Consider the following 21,841-nt stretch of genomic DNA (forward strand, 5'->3'; position numbering starts at 1 on the left):
AAGGCCGCAGTGGTCTTCAACCTGCGGACCTCCGCAGGTTTCAAAACTACAACTCCCAGCAAGCCCGGACAGCCGATGGCTGCCCGGGCTTGCTGGGAGTTGTAGTTTTGAAACCTCTGGAGGTCCGCAGGTTGAAGACCACTGAGGGCGAATGATGAGAAGAGGATGATGAAGGGGGGTGGGGATGATGAAGGGGGGGGGGGGGTGTGGGATGATTACAAGGGGATGATGAAGGGGGGATGTGTGGGATGATAAGGGGATGTGTGGGATGATAAGGGGATGTGTGGGATGACAAGGGGATGATGAAGGGGGGATGTGTGGGATGATAAGGGGATGTGTGGGATGATGACAAGGGGATGATGAAGGGGGGATGTGTGGGATGATGACAAGGGGATGATGAAGGGGGGATGTGTGGGATAAGGGGATGTGTGGGATGATGACAAGGGGATGATGAAGGGGGGATGTGTGGGATGATAAGGGGATGATGAAGGGGGGATGTGTGGGATGATGAGGATGTTAATGACGGGTCTGGATGATGACAGGGGGGGATGAGGTATTTCCCACCCTAGGCTTATACTCGAGTCAATAACTTTTCCTGGGATTTTGGGTTGAAATTAGGGGTCTCGGCTTATACTCGGGTCGGCTTATACTCGAGTATATACGGTATACTGTGGTCCATCAACATACGATGGTAATCCGTTCCAAATGAACCATCGTATGTTGATGGATCCGTGCAATGTAAAGTATAGGACAGTGGTCTCCAACCTGCGGACCTCCAAATGTTGCAAAACTACAACTCCCAGCATGCCCGGACAGCCGTTGGCTGTCCGGGCATGCTGGGAGTTGTAGTTTTGCAACATCTGGAGGTCCGCAGGTTGAAGACCACTGGTATTGGAGGTTATACTCACCTGTCACCGCTGCCCTGGATGTCGCCATCCATCGCTGTCTCCGCGTCCCTGACGCTTCGGGAAGGTCTCTGCTGCCTGGGAGCATTGCGCTTCATCGACAATGGTGAGTGCCGGTGATGCGGGGGATCCCGAGGAGTACGCTATGGAGCCCCGAGGACAGGTAAGTGATCGTCAGCTGACCACACGGGGCACCGTAAATGGCTATCCGGTGGCAGCTGAAGCAGTCTGCGCTGCCGGATAGCCGTTTATGCGATGGCCCCGACATAAAAAAGCATCGTATGTTGATGCTGCCTTCAACATGCAATGGCCTCTGAGAGGTCATCGTATGTTGAAATGATCGTATGTCGGGGCCATCGTAGGTCGAGGGGTCACTGTACATGCTGCCTCCATTTCATGAGAACTGCCACCCTAAGGCTCCTGGTCCTCCAATGGTCTGTGATTCTTCCTGGTTTTGTCATCATGGCACCACAGGACCTACCTTCTCTGCCAATCAGTTGCTGCCGCCGTGTCCCACCTCCGTCACTGATTTGCTACATGGACCAGTTCCTGTGGAATCAGAAGGATCAGAGATCATTAGATGGCTGGGAGCTATGGGAGGGACACGAGGAGGTGCGTAGAGCTTGTATGTTATTTTTACAATACCACCAGCCCTAGAGGAATTTTTTTTTTCCACAGCTCCTTTTTTTAATGGGAAATTTAGAAAATAAAGTCTATTGCTTTCCATTAGGAAACCCTTTGTACCAGAGGGAGAATAGCCTCTCGTAGGTTTCATTATATTTACACTACCCTTTGCCATAGAGAGAGTTTTTTTTTTTTTTTTCCCTAGACAGTACCCCATTAAGTAATTGCCACATAATTAACTTGTTTATCTGTAGTAATGACTTGGGCAAATTGGGCTAAATATTGGCGGAAATGAATCCGTGTATCTGACAATTCCCAGTGCTCCTTGGGATTTATCTGTGTTTTTTTATTTGCGCACTTTTTGTGAGGACAGACAGATGTCCCACCGACTGTCTGCCCCTACAGTAATCTTCTTATGTGTAATGGATGCTTCAGATTAGGGGCTTTCAACATTGAAAATATGTTAGGTAGCTTAAAAATACTAACAACCTGGGAATTCATTTGTTGTTATCCAGAAAAAATTGAAATGTTTTATGTAGAAATTCAACAGAATCGAGAATTCTTTCACTGCAGCGGTTTAGTTTTTTTTACTGTCTTGTTAAGATCTCTCATTTGTCTGTGGAAACCTATGAGATGAACGGTCTCGGGCAGTGGTCTCGAACCTGCGGACCTCCAGATGTTCCAAAACTACAACTCCCAGCATGCCCGAAGAGCCGTTTGCTGTCTGGGTATGCTGGGAGTAGGGATCGACTGATATCAATTTTTTTTTTTAGGGCCGATACCGATAATCTGTGGCCTTTCAGGCCGATAGCTGATAACTTATACCGATATTCCAGTATAAGTTATCGGCTATTTCTCCACCCCCCCCCCCCCCTCCCCGGCCCTGAAGAAGCCACTGCAGATCATTGATTTAAAGCGGGCGCTTTAAATCAGTGAACTGCAGCGGCTTTTGCTGGGTCAGAAACCACTGCCGCCACCCGCTTCTCTCCCCCTGCCTGTCCGGGGGTCCTCCCAACCACCGCCGCTGCCCCATTGCCTCCCCCACCGCCGCTGCCCCATTGCCTCCCCCACCGCCGCTGCCCCATTGCCTCCCCCACCCCCAGTTTAATAATTACCTGTTCCCGGGGTCTGGCGCCCGTGCTACTTCTGGCTCCCGTCCTGCGCTGTCACTGTGCGCAGTAGCGGTGACGTCGCGTGAGGACGTCACTCGTCATTGCGCTGTGCAGAAGTAGCGCGGGCCCCAGACCCGGGAACAGGTAATTATTAAACCGGGGATGGGGGAAGCAATGGGGCAGCTGCGGTGGTGGCGGCGTGCGGTGCGTGGTCCGGTGGGGGGGGGGGGGCGAGGCATTATCGGCAAGGTAATTGCCGATACCGATAACGTCCAAAATCGTTAATTTCGGCCGATATCGGCCAAACCGATAATCGGTCGATCCTTAGCTGGGAGTTGTAGTTTTGCAACATCTGGAGGTCGCAGGTTGAAGACCACTGGTCTAGGGTATAATGTCTGATGTGTCTGACCTGTAATCATGTGCAACTGGGGGATGTCTGGTTTGTTATAATCTGTATGTAGGCCTAATACTTGATTTACACATGATGATAAGCACTATACTGAGAATGGCCCATGATGATTATTATTATTATGACAGATTCCACAGCACAAGACAAAGACAACTACCAGACATTATTACGGTATCAAACACACTAAATATTTAAACAGGAGGAGGGAGGCCCCGTGGATGTTGGATAAGTCTGAGGGTCCAAGACAGGAGTGAGAGATTTGGATAATGGAAGTGGTTAGTTTTAGTTAGTTACAGAGCGGAGCGTGCGTGTAGTATGGTAGACAGAGATAATCAAGGAATGAGCGTTGAGGATTTCTTACTTTATTCGGGACTGAAGGGGTAACCAGTGTAGGGTCCACTCCCTCTAGGGGGAGATCTGTCAAACAGGACCAGGGCCTTGTTGACTCAAAAACCTATTTTAAGTTATTTCTATACTTACTCTGAAATGCTATATGGAACATATATTTGATAAATTCCCCCTTTCAACTCTAATAACTTCAATAAAAAGCCGGACCACATAAACCCTCCTCCAATAAATGTATAAATAATATGGATTCAGTCCTCAGCACGCCCCTATAAAACATATAGTATCTGGGTGGGTGTCTGTGTTCCCCAAGGAAAAAGGCAAAATTGATATAGTAAATATGTGTTCATTCCACAATAGCATAAATTATATTTATAACAGACTTATAAAAATAAAGCGTCTCCCGCAGGGCCCTACGGTAGCGCAGTGTGATATAAAAATATTAAAATATATAGGAACAGGTCAGCATGACACTACAGAGCGGTATTTCAATATCTACTGCTAGAACCATAAATATAGCTAATGCTAGAACACCTAGATCAATAGGAGCATATGTTGATACACTTTCTTTATATAGGATTTGTTACTAAGAAGTGTATCTTTGGATATCACCTGTAAAAGAAATACAATGTATGTCCTGTAAGAAATAAGGAAAACAATGTCCTCTAAATGCAGTTTATCCTAAACGAGTAGAAAGCCTTATAGTATAGGTATATGTTCCAATTTGTACGGGCCGTTTATGTCGGCAATGGTAGTAGCCCAAATTTAAAAGCACCTGTTCGTCTACTCCACACTGACTGTTTCTGTAGATAAAGATACAGATATAATGTCTTGGCACTGTTGTGCCACTCACCGCACCGCTGATGGGGACCGATGGATCGTAGTCGGATGCGATCCAGCCGGGGGCGGCGTGTTGTTCGCACTGTGTGCGGCCGCTTTTCACCGGCGAGCTCTGACTCGGCGTCTGACGGCAAGTCAGCTGACCAGGTACGGGAGCCGAATGGACGTATGGGGGCGTGGACCGCGCTAGATGGTACGGTGAGCGATAAATGCCGTAGGTGCAGATGTTCAGTAGCGTCCTGATAAAGTGGAACTCCAACCGTTTTGAATGAATGCTCCCACGGAGAAGGATTGTATGCTGGTCTTAGCTGGTTAGCATCAGTTAGCAGCAATACATAGGTCCATATGATAAATAGATAATGCAGAAGTGGATTTGGTCTCTCCAGGTGCAAGAGTCCAAAAGACACTTTTCAGCCGCAACTGTAGTGTGAACTGGCACTGATGGTCAAAGTCTCTAACCAAGTCACCAGACGCGTTTCGGGGTATCAGAGCACAATAAACCCAGAAAGTTTAAACATTCTGGGTTGCCCATTTTCAAAGTCCTCTTTTTAGCTGAAATCCTAAGGTTATGATAACTAGTACAGTGATCCCTCAACTTACAATGGCCTCAACATACAATAGTTTCAACATACAATGGTCTTTTCTGGACCATTGTAAGTTGAAACCAGACTCAACATACAATGCTACAGACAGTCCAGATCTGCGAAACATGTCAATGGCCGGAAGAACTGACCAATCAGAATGGGCATTTTACTGGTAAAACCCCTGTATTCCTGAAGTGTATGCACTGACTGATGTCTGGTAGCGCCCCCTACAGTACAGGGAGGTATTACATGTTCTGTACACTTCACCTGTACCAGGATTAGCTGCTCCTAATCCTGGTACAGGTGAGGGCAACTCCATGTTACTTTTAGGACACTGTGTTCTGTACAGGACCCTGAAAAAGCTCCTGTCCTCTACATAGACCAGTGTTTCCCAAGCAGGGTGCCCCCAGCTGTTGCAAAACTACAACTCCCATCGTGCCCGGACAGCCTTTGGCTGTCCGGGCATGCTGGGAGTTGTAGTTTTGCAACAGCTGGAGGCTTCCTGCTTGGGAAACACTGACATAAACAGTGATTACAGCTCCCAGCAGATCTTTATTACTTTTATATGTAAGGATTTGCTTTATCTATATTAGTTATCTACTTATTTTTCTTACATTTTCTCTTTTTCCTGTTTTTGGATGACATTTTGGTGCCTTTAGAACCAATTACCAGGTTTCCATAGAGTTCTGGTCTCAACATACAATGGTCGTCCCAGAACCAATTAATATTGTAACTTGAGGGACCACTGTACAGGCATTCTCCTAGTGCTGTGGTTTCCATGGTTTATTTTATCCCTGCCCTCTGAATCACACCTTATTTCAGGTAGATGTGATCATGTTTGAGTGGGAGGCTGCATACTTATAGTTTGTAGTGTAGTCCAAGAAAACATGTTCCAATAAAGTGTACATTTTTCATGGAAAATGTAAGAGTACCTGTTTAAAATCCAATAAATAAATCAAAGCCCAGCACTTAGATTAACCCTCAAGAGTACTGACAAAGTGATACTGCCGCAGACCATGAGGGCTAAGATCCTGTGCAGAAATGGTGTACATACGATACTTTGGATGGATGAAGAGTTGTCAATCTCTCAAAACACATAGGGGGACATTTATCCAAACCTGTGCAGAGGAAGAGTGGGGCAGTTGCCCATAGCAACCAATCAGATTGCTTCTTTCATTTTCCACAGGCCTCTTTAGAGGCCTGTGGAAAATGAAAGAAGCAATCTGGTTGCTATGGGCAACTGCACCACTCTTCCTCTGCACAGGTTTGGATAAATCTCCCCCATTGTCGTTGTTCAATAATAAAGTGTATAGTTTGTTATTTTTTGTTTGTCTCTGGTTTCTTGCGAGGTTTAGCTGGGATGAGGGTAAGTACTGACTGTACACAGATTCTTCAGAGGAGCTTGTTCCTCCTTGTCTGCTGCATCTTCAATTGACCCCAAGCTGGATATCTGTCCGGGCGAAGGCTGCATCCCTGCTATTCTTCAAGGGGACCGTCTTTGTTGTGCGTGCTATAGAACTTCTTTCATGATGTTCACTCCATTTCAGGGAGCAGCAGATGGAATCCATAACTGACTCCATTAAAGTAAATGGGAACCATTGGTGCCCATTGTGCAGCGGACCATATAGCTCAGTCTGTAACTGAGCTCTGATAAAGATGTGAGCCAAGCCTTCAAGGGGTATTACAGAGAAATATATTTTCAGGTTGACAGAACAACAACAAAGACTTGCTCACCTGTTGCCGATCCACCACCAGTGTCCTTCCCTGCTGTCTGTATTTCTTCTCAGTCAGAGATTGGCTGAGCCAAAGCAGATTTCGGCAGGTGAGGCCATGTTATATTCTTTCCTGACAGAGTGAGCACTTTGACGCTATGTTCACACGCCGGAATGTCCGCATGGAGAATTTCCGTGCGGACACTGCGGGGTGCATGCATAATATGCACAGGAATGCGCCATCTCATAGACTGCTATGCGGGCTGCACAAAGAATGACCGCGTTCATTCTTTGTGCCGACACGAAAAATTGAATTTCTGGATGCTGGACACATCTGGCACGGAAATTCGTGTTCTATTGTGGGTGAACAGGAGACCGATGCGGGGTCTCGGACTGCTATACCTACCCGCAGTCCGGAGCCCCGATCCCCCCGAAAGTCCCCCTCTTCCAGCTCTGACCTGCGATTTGAGGAGTGCCCGTAGGCTGGATTTAAATATTCATAAGTGCCAGTCACGTGATTGCTCAGGCACGAGCGCTCACATGATCGGCGCTTATGAATATTTAAAACTAGCCAGCAGGCCCGCCTCAAAGCTTGTCAGTGCTGGAAGAGGGGGACCTTTGGGGGATCGAGGCACCAGACTGCAGTTAGGTGTAGCAGTCTGAGACCCCGCATCGGTCTCCTGTTCACCCACACTATAACCCGGTGTATCGTGTTATAGTGCAGGGGAACGGGTGACAATTTTCCTTTAAATTCAATGGGACTCTGCTTCAGCGGAATCTCCATGATTAATTCCAATGTGCAATACGGCACGGAAATTCCGACACATGAACATGGCCTTAGGCTACTTTATACATGCAGATTTTGCTGCATGTCACTTGATTCTCCACCTTAATTCTATTCTATGCTGTGCTAGGGCTGGACGGTATACAGGTTCATACCGAATACTTAAATTTTTGTGCTGCATGATATGAATTTTAACCCATACTGCAATACCGGTTTAGCCCTTTCCCCTCAGGAATGAATTATCAGCCCAGCGCTGCACTGTCCCCATCGGGGAACTACTCACATGTCACCCACGAGCGCTGTTCTGCCCCCCCCCCATTAATTATCAGCCCCGCGCTGTCCCCATCGGGGTAAATACTCACATGTCTCCCACAAGCGCTGCCCTCCTTGTCCTCCGGTTTGTTGCGGCCGCCAACGCTGACACTCTATACCAGTGGTCTTCAACCTGTGGACCTACAGATGTTGCAAAACTACAACTCTCAGCATGCCCAGACAGCCAACGGTTGTCCGAGCATGCTGGGAGTTGTACTTTTGCAACCACTGGAGGTCCGCAGGTTGAAGACCACTGCTCAATACTGTGCGGTATACCTATGCCTGGGCTGCAAAAAATAAACAAAATAAACTTTATCTCACCTCCCGTTGGTCCGGTACCGGCCTCACTTGTTTCCTGGGGACGGGAACGTCGGAGAGCTGTCATCCTATCACCAGCCGCAGTGATGTTCCGCCTTGGCCAGTGATAGGCTGAGCGCACTGTCATGTAAGAAGCCGGTCAGAGTTCCTTACATGACAGTGGGCTCAGCCTATCACCGGACGAGGCGGAACATCGCTGCGTCCGGTGATAGGCTGACGGCTGTCCGACGTTCCCGTCCCCAGCGTAAGGCCGACGTCGGAACATGCGTTAGTTTATTTTGTTTGCAGCCCGGGCATAGGTATACCGCACAGTATAGAGTGTCAGCGCCGGCGGCCGCAACAAACAGGAGGATGAGGAGGGCAGCGCTTGCGAGTGACATGTGAGTATTTACCCCGATGGGGCCAGCGCTGGGCTGATAATTAATTTGGGAGGGAGGGGAGGAGGAGGAAATACCATTATATACCTTGGAACCGCCAAAAGTTCCAAAAATACCGTGATACACACATTTGGTCATACCGCCCAGCCCTATGCTGTGCTGTTTCATTCCCAGTTATACTCAGTCTGGCTTCACAGCAGGTGTATGCTTGGCGGTTCTGACCATATTCTCCTGCTCCCATCCTCTGCATGACTTCAGGGGCATCACTTATCAGAATTCCCAGCAGCCACCGCCGCGGGATGGTACAGTCCTGTGTGACACACCTGAGGACTGCCGCCCACACACTGTGTTGCCGAACCCAGTTTGGAAAGCACTGCCTTAGGGAAACATAGGTGGGATGACCCCCAGCTACCTTATGTGGCCTTTTGTAGACTTCTTATATCATTTATATGGCTTGGCTATTAGTTTAGGGGAGGACTGGTTAGAACTCTCGCTGTTGAGTTTTCCTGTTAGTTTACATATAGTTATCACTTCCACATGCTTTGGGTGACACACTTTGTGTATGTAAAAGGGGTTGATCTCTTTTATTGAATTAAAAAAAATTGGAGCATGTGTGACATAAGTGCAGCTTATAGAATGTGCTGCCTATGCCTGCTATTGTAAGATCTCTGCAGGAAGGCGGTTGTTTATCCTCTTATATGTAACCACCATATTGTGCTTCACAGTTTGCTTACATGGAATTGCACATAATCTTCACATAACAGGTGCCTCCTGTAGAGATCTCTAGCTGTATGCTGAAGATTGTGCCAGGCATAGTTCACTTTTAGAGAACTTTTTCATTTGAGTGTATATAAATGTTCTTTCATACTTTTTTGTCTATATACCGTATATACTCGAGTATAAGCTGAGTTTTTCAGCACGATTTTTCGTGCTGAAAACACCCCCCCCTCGGCTTATACTCGAGTGAACTCTCCACCCGCAGTGGTCTTCAACCTACGGACCTCCAGAGGTTTCAAAACTACAACTCCCAGCAAGCCCGGGCAGCCATCGGCTGTCCGGGCTTGCTGGGAGTTGTAGTTTTGAAACCTCCGGAGGTCCGCAGGTTGAAGACCACTGCGGCCTTCGACATCATCCAGCCCCCTCTCACCCCCTTTAGTTCTGTACAGTACTCTCCTCCGCTCGGCGCTGGTCCGGTGCTGCAGGACTGTCCGGAGAGGAGGTCGTCCGGTGGGATAGTGGTTCCGGGCTGCTATCTTCACCGGGGAGGCCTCTTCTAAGCGCTTCGGGCCCGGCCCCAGAATAGTCACGTTGCCTTGACGACGACGCAGAGGTGCGTTCATTGCCAACGTACTTCTGCGTCATTGTCAAGGCAACGCCTCTATTCCGGGCCGGAAGCGCGGAGAAGAGGCGCCCCCGGTGAAGATAGCAGCCCGGAACCACTATCCCACCGGACCACCTCCTCACCGGACAGCCCTGCAGGACCGGACCAGCGCCGAGCGGAGGCGAGTACTGTACAGAACTAAAGGGGGTGAGAGGGGGCTGGATTATGTCGAAGGCCGCAGTGGTCTTCAACCTGCGGACCTCCGGAGGTTTCAAAACTACAACTCCCAGCAAGCCTGGACAGCCGATGGCTGCCCGGGCTTGCTGGGAGTTGTAGTTTTGAAACCTCTGGAGGTCCGCAGGTTGAAAACCACTGAGGGCGGATGATGACAAGAGGATGATGAAGGGGGGGGGGTGTGGGATGATGAAGGGGGGTGGGGATGATGACAAGGGGATGATGAAGGGGGGGGGGGTGTGGGATGATTACAAGGGAATGATGAAGGGGGGTGTGGGATGATTACAAGGGGATGTTGAAGGGGGGTGGGGATGATAAGGGGATGATGAAGGGGGGGTGTGGGATGATTACAAGGGGATGATGACAGGTGATGATGATGAGGGTCTGGATGATGACAGGCGGTGATGATGATGATGAGGATGTTAATGACGGGGGTCTGGATGATGACAGGGGGGGATGATGTATTTCCCACCCTAGGCTTATACTCGAGTCAATAACTTTTCCTGGGATTTTGGGTTGAAATTAGGGGCCTCGGCTTATACTCGGGTCGGCTTATACTCGAGTATATACGGTGTGTGTGTGTGTGTGTGTGTGTGTGTGTGTGTGTGTGTGTGTGTATATATATATGTATGTATGTATATATATATATATATTATATTTTATATATATTTTTTTTATATTTTATATTTTTAACCTAGTTCAAAGACAATGTAATATACAATGGTGCTTTTTAGAACAGTTTTGGCCAGCTTTACACTATGGAATTTCCAAGGGGAATTTTGTTTCGAAATTCTGCTTGGACATTCCGGTGCAGCAGAGTCCCATAGCTGGCAATGGGATTTTGCTGCACCGTGCTCACTGCAGAGTTTACGCCCGAAAATTCCAACAAAACATTGAAAGTGTTCAATGTTCTGACGGATTGCAGTGTCCATACAGTGGTCTTCAACCTGCGGACCTCCAGATGTTGCAAAACTACAACTCCCAGCATGCACGGACAGCCAACGGCTGTCCGTGCATTCTGGGAGTTGTAGTTTTGCAACATCTGGAGGTCTGCAGGTTGAAGACCACTGGTCTATGGGGATGGCAATGTCTGTGCAGTCCGACTGATTTAGTAGGTGCTGGTTGACACTGCATGCACTCGGAATCTCCAGACGGATTTTGTTCCGCCAAAGATTCCGCAGTGTGAAGCCGGCCTTTAAGGGGTTATCTATGATAAACATATTTAAACAGATTTGTAAATTACTTCTATTAAAAAATATGAATCCTTTCAGTACTTATCAGCTGCTGAAGTTGAGTTATTTTCTGTCTCAAGTGCTCTCTGATGAAACGTGTCTCGGGAACCACCGAGTTTAGAAGCAAATCCCCATAGCAAACCTCTTCTACGCTGTGCAGTTCCCGAGACAAGCAGAGATGTCAGCAGAGAGCACTGTTGCCAGACAGCGAACAACAACTCAACTTCAGCAGCTGATAATTATTGAAAGGATTAAGATTTTTTAATAGAAGTAATTTACAATTCTGTTTAACTTTCTGGAGCCAGTTGAGATATATATATAAAAAAAGTTTTCCATGGGAGTACCCCTTTAACTCCCAATATTACATACCTAGAGGGCATCTTTCCTCATGATCAGTGTCTTCTGATCGGGGTCTTTACCCTGTAGGCATTTTGGTACATTTTTTTAAAGGGGTACTTCAGTGGAAAACAAATGTTTTCAAGTCAACTGGTGCCAGAAAGTTAAACAGATTTGTAAATTACTTAAATGTAAAAATATTTAGCCTTCTGACCACAGTGCTCTCTGCTGCCACCTCTGTATGTCAGGAACTGTCCAGAGCAAGCAGCAAATCCCCATAGCAAACCTCTCTGGCTCTCTAAGAGTTTCTGACTGTTTCTAGAGTACTGTGAAATTTATTGGTCCCTAGTCTTAGATTGCATATTAAAAAATAAATAAATTATTGTAGTTAAGGCCACGGTTTATGATTTTTTCTTTATTTTCCATTGCAAACAAACTTGGAGGCAAATATTATCCATTTCTCTGCCTACCCCATCCAACAAATAATATAACCTAAATAAATAAAACATACATATCTTCCATTTGAATACTTATTAGTTAGGGTGCATTCACACCACGTTTTTGCAATACAGTTCCCGTTTACGTTTTCTATGTGAAAACCGTACGGAACCGTATTGGAAACTGTATGCACTGACTCTCCATTGAAAACCGTATGCCAAAATATGCATCAGGTTGTGTCCGTTTTGCATCCTGTACGTTTTGTTTTTTTCCTGTACCCAAAACTGTAGTCTGTATTAAAACGTATACGTTTTTTTTAAAACATGGGAGCCAATGGGAACCGTTCAGAACTGTGTGTGCATACGGTTCCATCCGGTTTTCACCATACGGTTTTTGACTTTGCACAGCTTTTTTTCTTGGAATTTCAATCAAACAAGTAAAACTTTATTCAAAATGGAGCGAAAAGTTTAAAATGTATCCATTTTTTTCTTAAAAAACGAATGCAACCGGATGTCATTTTTCAAACCGTATACGGGTTAAAATTTTTACACACATTTTGATACAGTTAAGTCAGGTTTTGAGGAATCCGTTTTTCCTCAAAAGCCTGATACGGGAACTGTATTGCAAAAACGTGGTGTGAATGCAGCCTAACTCCGTTAGTCCCACTTATGGGCCATGCTTTGAGCATATTCTCTTTTACTATCTCCTAGATATCTTAGATAATATCCTATAATAATTCCATACAGATTCATACAACCATCCATACCATCACTCATTCATTCTTATTACCTGTTACGTCTAGTTATTCTTAAACTTAAAGATTTTTAGTTACTACTTCAAATTTTCCCATAATGTCCACATTCGGTTAAGATTGTTATAAATACATAACTTTTTTATAAATCCATAACTCTTCTGCAGTCATCCCTTCCATACCCCTGTTATACCTCACTGAGGCAATAACCTCCTCTAGATTTGGGCGCTCCACTGTTTTTCATCTTTTGGCTACTTCTATTCTTGCTGCAGTCACAACATGATATATAATGAAAGCTGCATCAAGTGGATATATATATATATAAATCTATTTGTAACAAATAAATGCCTAATTCCAATTTCCAATATCTTATGCAGATTAATATATAATGTATGTATGTGTGTGTGTGTGTATGTATATGTGTGTATATATATATATATATATATATATATATATTCTCATTCATTCCAATATATTAGTATGCTCGGGCCTTCCCACCAGATATGCAGTAATGTCCCTTTTTGTTCAGTTCATCTCCAGCACGTGTCGTTTTCACTTGGATACATGTTTTTCATTTGTGTTGGGGGAGGTACCATCTATATAAAATTTTTCTTGAATTTTCCAAATCACTAGTGCATTTAGATAATTTTATCGGAAGGTGATATATCTGACACCATTGTTCCTCAGAAAAGCATTTTCCCAGGTCCCTTTCCCATTTTAACCCCTTCAGGACCAAGCCCATTTTGGCCTTAAGGACCAGAGCGTTTTTTGCACATCTGACCACTGTCACTTTAAACATTAATAACTCTGGAATGCTTTTAGTTATCATTCTGATTCTGAGATTGTTTTTTCGTGACATATTCTACTTTGACATGGTGGTAAATTTTTGTGGTAACTTGCATCCTTTCCTTGTGAAAAATCCAAAAATTTGATGAAAAATTTGAAAATTTTGCATTTTTCTAACTTTGAAGCTCTCTGCTTGTAAGGAAAATGTATATTACAAATAAAAAAAAAAATTTATTCACATATACAATATGTCTACTTTATATTTGCATCATAAAAGTGACGAGTTTTTACTTTTGGAAGACACCAGAGGGCTTCAAAGTTCAGCAGCAATTTTCCAATTTTTCACAAAATTTTCAAACTCACTATTTTTTCAGGGACCAGTTCAGGTTTGAAGTGGATTTGAAGGGTCTTCTTATTAGAAATACCCCACAAAAGACCCCATTATAAAAACTGCACCCCCAAAGTATTCAAAATGACATTCAGTCATCATTTTAACCCTTTAGGTGTTTCACAGGAATAGAAGCAAAGTGAAGGAGAAAATTCACTATCTTCATTTTTTACACTCGCATGTTCTTGTAGACCCAATTTTAGAATTTTTACAAGGGGTAAAAGGAGAAAATGTATACTTATATTTGTAGCCTGATTTCTCTCGAGTAAGCACATACCTCATATGTCTATGTAAAGTGTTCGGCGGGCGCAGTAGAGGGCTCAGAAGGGAAAGAGCGACAAGGGGATTTTGGAGAGTACGTTTTTCTGAAATGGTTTTTGGGGGGCATGTTGCATTTAGGAAGCCCCTATGGTGCCAGAACAGCAAAAAACCCTCACATGGCATACCATTTTGGAAACTAGACCCCTTGAGGAACATAACAAGGAATAAAGTGAGCCTTAATACCCCACAGGTGTTTCACGACTTTTGCATATGTAAAAAAAAAAAGTTTTTTATCACTAAAATGTGTGATTCCCCCCCAAATTTCAAATTTTTCCAAGGGTTAATAGCAGGAAATACCCCCCAATATTTGTAACCCCTTCTCTTCTGAGTATGGAGGTACCCCATAAGTTGACCTGAAGTGCACTATGGGCAAACTACAATGCTCAGAAGAGAAGGAGTCATATTTTGCTTTTTGAGAGCAAATTTTGCTCGGGGGGCATGTCGCATTTAGGAAGCCCCTATGGTGCCAGAACAGCAAAAAAAAAAAAAAAAACACATGGCATACAATTTTGGAAACTAGACCCCTTGAGGAATGTAATAAGGAATAAAGTGAGCCTTATTACCCCACAGGTGTTTCACGACTTTTGCATATGTTAAAAAAAAAAAAAAAAAAAATCCCACTAAAATGTGTGTTTCCCCCCTAATTTCACCTTTTTGCAAGAGTTAATAGCAGAAAATACGCCCCAAAATTTGTAACCCCATCTCTTCTGAGTATGGAGGTACCCCATGCACCAGCTGTTGCTAAACCACAACTCCCAGCATGCATGGTCTGTTAGTGCATGCTGGGAGTCATAGTTTTGCAACAGCTGGAGGCACACAGGTTAGGAAACACTGAGTTAGAAACAGACAATGTTTCCCAACCAGTGTGTCTCCAGTTGTTGCAAAACTACAACTCCCAGCATGCCCACACAGCTGAAGGGCATGCTGGGAGTTGTAGTTCGGCAACATCTGAAGGGCCAGATGTTGCTGAACTAAAACTCCCAGCATGCCTGGACAGTCAGTGCATACTGGGAGTTGTAGTTTTGCAACAGCTGGAAGAGCACAGATTAGAGACCATTGTACAATGGTCTCCAAACTGGGGCCCTCCAGATGTTGCAAAACTACAACTCCCAGCATGCATGGTCTGTTAGTGCATGCTGGGAGTTATAGTTTTGCAACAGCTGGAGGCACACAGGTTAGGAAACACTGAGTTAGAAACAATGTTTCCCAACCAGTGTGTCTCCAGTTGTTGCAAAACTACAACTCCCAGCATGCCCACACAGCTGAAGGGCATGCTGGGAGTTGTAGTTCGGCAACATCTGAAGGGCCAGATGTTGCTGAACTAAAACTCCCAGCATGCCTGGACAGTCAGTGCATGCTGGGAGTTGTAGATTTGCAACAGCTGGAAGAGCACAGTTTGGAGACCATTATACAATGGTCTCCAAACTGGGGCCCTCCAGATGTTGAGGGGGTGGGGCTATTAAGTCACGAGCTCCAGCGTTCAGAACAGTTTGTTCAAAAAGTTGAGCAGCGGAGTACCCTTTTAAGTGCCTTAACTGGGGGTATTTGTAAAACTTTTGACGGAATATCAAATATTTTACTAATTTCATTAAAGGATAATAGTTTACCACTCGTCGCTAAGTCATTCATTCCCTTAATTCCCTTTTCCCTCCAAAGATAAGTCAGAATGGGGTAATAGATATTCTATAGCTGATAGAGGTATATTCATAAATCTTGGGGACATATCATTTTTTTCTTACCATATACATCCATATTTGTAAAGCAGTTTTAATAGTTGGGTATGTAGTGGTTCCCCTTCACCTGTAAGGGCTATTCTCAATAATACCCTTTGTAAATCAGAGCCCCCCTAGTAATTCCCTTTCTATTTCTACCCATTGCCTGGGTGATGTGTTTGCATGCCACCAGTGTTTCAGTTGTGACAGTATAGTAACTCTATAATAAGTCATCACGTCCAGGCAACCAGTCCAGTATTTTTCGATTTACCCTCACCTTTTTATGTGCCCAAATAAACTCCATCAGCAAGGTTTGTAACTTCTGCAGTGTGCGCAAAGGATATATCATCAAGTACATTATTTTAGGTAGCAAAATCATTTCCGTAATTGCCAACCTTCCCATCCATGACGTTGGCACCCGCGAAAATGGATTTTGTTTCTGTAATTGTAAAATGAGATACTAATACAAAAATTTTGACTGAGAACTTGTCTCACTCCTAAATATGCTATGAATTCTACTGCCCAAGTAAGTGAATGTTTTCCTTTAAGTCTCCCTATTGTAGCTAGATCTAAATTAATAGGGAAGATTGTTGCTTTGTCTATGTTCATTTTATAGTAGCTGACATTACTATAATTTATGATTTCCATTATTACTGGTAGAGATTTGTCCGGTTCTTCCACCATCAATAAGATATCATCTGCGAATAAACATATATGGTGTTCTGCACCCCCTATTTTTAGTCCCTTAACTCCTACTGCTTCCCTAATGCTGTGAGCCAGAGGCTCAATTATCTTGGCAAATATCATTGGTGACAGTGGACACCCTTGTCTCGTTCCATTTTCAATAAAAAAAATATCCTTGATAGTACCCCTCCTCTATAGACCCTTGCCGATGGTTTAAAATACAGTGCTAATATTGATTTAATGAGAGAGGGCGGGAATCCAAATTTCTGTAGTGTTGGCTCCATATAGCCTCAATGCACGCGATCGAATGCCTTCTCCGCGTCAACTGAAAGAAGCAGAGAAGGCACCCGATCACGCGCTGCTATTGATATAACATCCAAGACTCTTCTAGTACCATCTAGTACCTGCTGTTGCTATTTCACTAAACACTTTTTATAAGTAGGGCGGCAATAGTCGTGTGTGGCATTAATAAAATTAATTTATAAGACACTGGCCCTGGCAATGTAGCTGGTTTTAATAGACCAATAACCCTATTTACTTCCTCAGTTGAAATTGGTAAGGAAAGCCTTTCAACTTGCTCATGGGTTCATTCAGGTAAGGTAAGGGGGGTTAAAAAGGTAGAAATGTTAGACTCCAGTGGTTGTGTTACTTCTGTTGATCTTTTAAAAGCTCCTTATAATACTTAGCAAATACCTCTGCTATACTATCAGGATCTAATGCTTTAGTTCCATCTGGTTTGTCCAAATATAACATCTGCAGTTTTTTTTTGCAATTATTAAATTATTATATGCTTTAACCATTCCACCTGCTCTACTAGCTTGTCAGAATAGATTAAGTTGTAATTTATGTCGGGCTTTTTCAAATTTATTTGAATCAATTAAATGTAGGGCTGCAGCTAACAATTATTTTAATAATCGATTAGTTGGCGATAATCTCATCGATCGGAAAAATACTTCTAATTGCCAAAAAAAAGGGGTTTAGCGGACTCTACTTGTGTACAAGTATTAGCTTATTCTAATATTTTCATGGTAATTGGTGTTTGATCTGACAAAGATATAGTTTTAATGTGTTATCTACATACTTTAACCCCTTAATGATGCAGGACGTAAATGTACGTCCTGGTGAGGTGGTACTTAATGCACCAGGACGTACATTTACGTCCTATACATAACCGCGAGCATCGGAGCAATGTTCGGGTCATGCACAACAGGTCCCGGCTGCTGATAGCAGCCAATGACTCGCCGGTAATGGGGGATATCCGCGATCGCGTGGATGCCTGCCATTAACCCTTCAGATGCCGTGATCAATACAGATCACGGCATCTGCAGCATTGCGGACACTAAAATGGATGATTGGATCGCTCTGCAGCGCTGCCGCGGCAATCCGATCATCCAGAAAGGCAGCCAGAGGTCCCCTCACCTGCCTCTGCTGCCTTCCACGGGTCTTCTGGTCTGCGATCGAGCAGCCCAGAGCAGAAGATGACCGATAACACTGATCACTGCTATGCCCTATGCATAGCACTGAACAGTATTAGCAATCGAATGATTGCTATAAATAGTCCCCTATGGGAACTATTAAAGTGTAAAAGTAAAAGTAAAAAAAGTTTTAAAAAAATTTGAAAACCCCCTCCCCCAATCAAAACGTAAATTGTCCCATTTTCCCCATTTCACCCCAAAAAAGTGTAAAAAAAATTAAAATAAAATATGTAAAAAAAAAATTCAAAAAATAAATATACATATTTGGTATCGCCGCGTGTGTAAAAATATCTGAACTATTAAAATATAATGTTGATACCGTACGGTGAACGACGTGAAAGTAAAAAAAAGTCCAATATTGCTGCTTTTTTTTTTTTTATAACATTTTATTCCATAAAAAATGTATTTAAAGTTTTATATAAGTAAATATGGTATCAATAAAAGTACAGATCATGGCGCAGAAAAAATTAGCCCTCATACCGCCGCTTATACGGAAAAATGAAAAAGTTATAGGCCTTCAAAATAGGGGGATTTTAAACATACTAATTTGGTTAAAAAGTTTGCGATTTTTTTTCTTTTTTTAAGCGCAACAGTAATAGAAAAGTATGTTATCATGGGTGTCATTTTAATCGTATTTACCCAAAGAATAAAGAACACGTAATTTTTACCGTAAATTGTACGGGGTGAGAACGAAACTGCTCGCGTAAAAAACAAGCCCTTATACTAGTCTGTGGATAAAAATATAAAATGCTTTTGATTTTTTTGAAGGGGAGGAAGAAAAAAACAAACGTAAAAATAAAATTGTTTTGAGTCCTTAAGGAGTTAAGTGTTGCATTAACAAAAAAATAATCTATTCGGGTGTATATTTTATGTGGGTGGCTATAAAATGAAAAATCCATCTCTGTAGGGTGTTGTATTGTCCGTACATCATATCATTTTTCCCTAGTTAGTAAATGAAACATGTCTGTTGGTTCTACTGTAGAAGTTGTATCTCCTGAGGGCCAGATAGTTTTATTAAAGTCACCCATTACCACCACACGCTCTGGTGTAGGTAACTTTTTTATTTTGATACAACACTTTGTATAAATCTGTTGTTTTGTATTAGGGGCATAAATTACTGCTATATTATACGCAATATTATTAATTTACATTTAACAATAAGTGCCAAGGCTACTCCAACTAGCTTTTGCCCAAATACACATAGGAAGAGCCGATTTTGGAGTCGATCAGCGTCCTCCTTTGGAGATGTCTCTCGGAGACAAAGAACATCTGTATGCAACCTCTAAGGCCACTGTTTTAAATGAGATTTTTAATCTGTGAAATACCCATTTGCCTGCCTTTTTTTCAATCAATATTTCCAACTCTGTCCTAAATATTCAAAAATTGTTTTTTGTTCAACAGCAAAGCCTGGTGGTCGGGTGAAGTGTCAGTATTTTCCAACCGTAGATAAAGTTATCTTTGTGGATGACTATGCAGTAGGTTGTCGGAAGGATCTGAATGGGATTTTATTATTAGACACGGCTCTTCAGACTCCAGTCTCAAAGTCAGATGATGTAGTCCAGCTTGAATTGCCAGTTACTGAGGTAAGCATATTTTTGATAGTTTGGAACTTCTTTTCAGAATTGCAAGAGAATTTAAATCTTACCTGAAGTGTAGAAAATGGAAGTTGAATGTGTTATACTTAAAGTAGTGTAGTCAAAATTATCAAATTATCTCCATCCTATTGTGCCCGGGCTGCAAAAAATAGAAAACAAACATTAACTCTCCTTCCTTCCTTCCCCTAGTTGCGCTGCTATAGCTGTTCAGTCCTCTGGTCCGGTCGTCTTCCTTTTTCAGTGTCATGTAAGTAGCCTGAGCTCCGCCTTCTCCCTTCTGCCGGGCTCAGCCTATCACCAGCTGAGGTGGACATCGCTGTGGCCGGCGATACGCTGACTGCAGTGTGACGATCCGTGAACAAGGAAGAAGACCGGACTAGAGGACCGAACAGCTATAGCGGCGCAACGGGAGAACGGAGGAAGGTAAGTTTTTTTTTTTTTTTTTTTTTTTTTTTTTTTTTACCAGCCCGGGCACAATGGGATGAAAATATTTTTGACTAATACTCTAACTTGTAGGGGGAGCTTTTTCAAATTCTGTGCAGAGGGAAAGTTGACCAGTTGCCAATAGCAACCAATCGGATAGCTTATTTTATTTTTAATTTTTTCCGGATGGCTTTTACAAATTTAAGAGGCGAACTGATAGGTTGCTATGGGCAACTGGTCAACTTACACGGGTTTTAATAAATCTCCCCCATAGTCTTCCCTTAGGCTAAGTTCACACGACCACTGTGCTCTGACATATTCCGGGTCCGTTCAGCACAATGATTGTGCAAACAAGTCCTTTCTTTATTCATTTCTGTATTAAGCCACATATTTATGGACTTAGCCCATTAGAGAGTCTTTATGCATTTGTCCACAATATCCACTTTTCTATTCATTTTCGTTTTTATTTTTTCATTTTTGTATTTCTGCCTGGGTCTTTTTACTTGCCTAAAACTTTTGCCTACTCTTTTTATACATTGAAACATAATGGCAACGTTTTTACATGGTTGACTTGCAGGTGCAGCAGTTGTTATCGGCTTGCCTGGAGAAGATCGATGTGTCTAGTGCAGAAGGATATGATTTGTTTATTATGCAGCTCAAAGATGGCTTTAAAAATACCTCACACGAGACAGCGGCAAATCATAAGGTCGCCAAGGTAAGTAACCTTTTTGTTTAGGTTTTTTATGGAGTAGGAAAATGCAAAACCCTTTGACTAAACCTTTTGGGTACGTTCACATGGTCGGAATCACTGCAGATTTTCCACTGTAGACTTATGTGCAGAAAATCTAGTGTATTAAAGTAGAAGTCTCATACTAAAAAATAGGGATCGACCGATTATCGGTATGGCCGATATTATCGTCCGATAGTCACGATTTTGGGCATTATCGGTATCGGCAATTACCTTGCCGATAATGCCCCGCCCCCGCACCGCGACCCCCCCCCCCGACCCGCCGCACCGCGTCGCACCCCGCACCGCCCCGGCCCCATTGCCTCCCCCATCCCCGGTTTTATAATTACCTGTTCCCGGAGCCCACGCAACTTCTTGCTCCTGCTGCGTCCTGCGTTACGCCGTGCGCAATGACGAGTGATGTGACGTGTGCGACGTGACGTCACCGTCAGTGCGCACAGTGACAGTTCAGGAGAACGCCACCGAAGCCAGATTTGGAGTGGACCCCGGGAACAGGTAATTATAAAACCGGTCGCGGGTGCGGGGGGGCGGTTGCGGCGGCGGTCGCGGTGCGGCTTGGCAGGGGGGAGCGGTGGCGGTGATAGGTCTCAGGACCCCCGGACAGGCAGGTGGAGAGAAGCGGGTGGCGGCGGCCTATGGCACCGCAAAAGCCACTGCAGTGCATTGATTTAAAGCGCCCGCTTTGAATCGATGATCTGCAGCGGTGTCGCGGGGGGAAAAATAGCCGATAACTTACACCGATATTCCGGTATAAGTTATCGACGATTGGCCTTAACCTCCACCGATTATCGGTATCGGCCCTAAAAAACAATATCGGTCGATCCCTACTAAAAAACTTACCCTGCGAATAGAGGAAAAGTTTTAGATTGCTGGGGGTCCGACCGCTTGGGAGTGGTATGTCACAACCCCCTGCCAAAAGTGGGGGCTGCCACGCCACCTCCATATGTCTCTATGGGAGAGCTGTATATGGAGGGGTGGGGGTCGTGATGCGCTGCTCACGGGGAGAGCCGGGACTCCATACAGGAGATCACGTGAGGTCCAACGCAAGATAGGGGATACGTTTTTTAGTATGACA

The 21,841-nt window shown here is 44.1% G+C and overlaps 1 protein-coding gene across 7 annotated transcripts in view; it reads left to right on the forward strand.

Moving 5' to 3' along the window:
* Positions 1–21,841, forward strand: part of BIRC6 (baculoviral IAP repeat containing 6) — a 338,837-nt gene that overhangs the window by 19,342 nt on the left and 297,654 nt on the right. For all 7 annotated transcript variants that reach the window (XM_056567403.1, XM_056567397.1, XM_056567396.1 and 4 more), the window contains exons 2-3: positions 19,402–19,583; positions 20,596–20,733. In XM_056567403.1, the coding sequence (XP_056423378.1) occupies positions 19,402–19,583; positions 20,596–20,733 (320 nt within the window). The remainder of the gene's footprint in view (positions 1–19,401; positions 19,584–20,595; positions 20,734–21,841) is intronic.

This window comes from Hyla sarda, chromosome 3, assembly GCF_029499605.1.
Source record: "Hyla sarda isolate aHylSar1 chromosome 3, aHylSar1.hap1, whole genome shotgun sequence".
NCBI lineage: Eukaryota > Metazoa > Chordata > Amphibia > Anura > Hylidae > Hyla > Hyla sarda.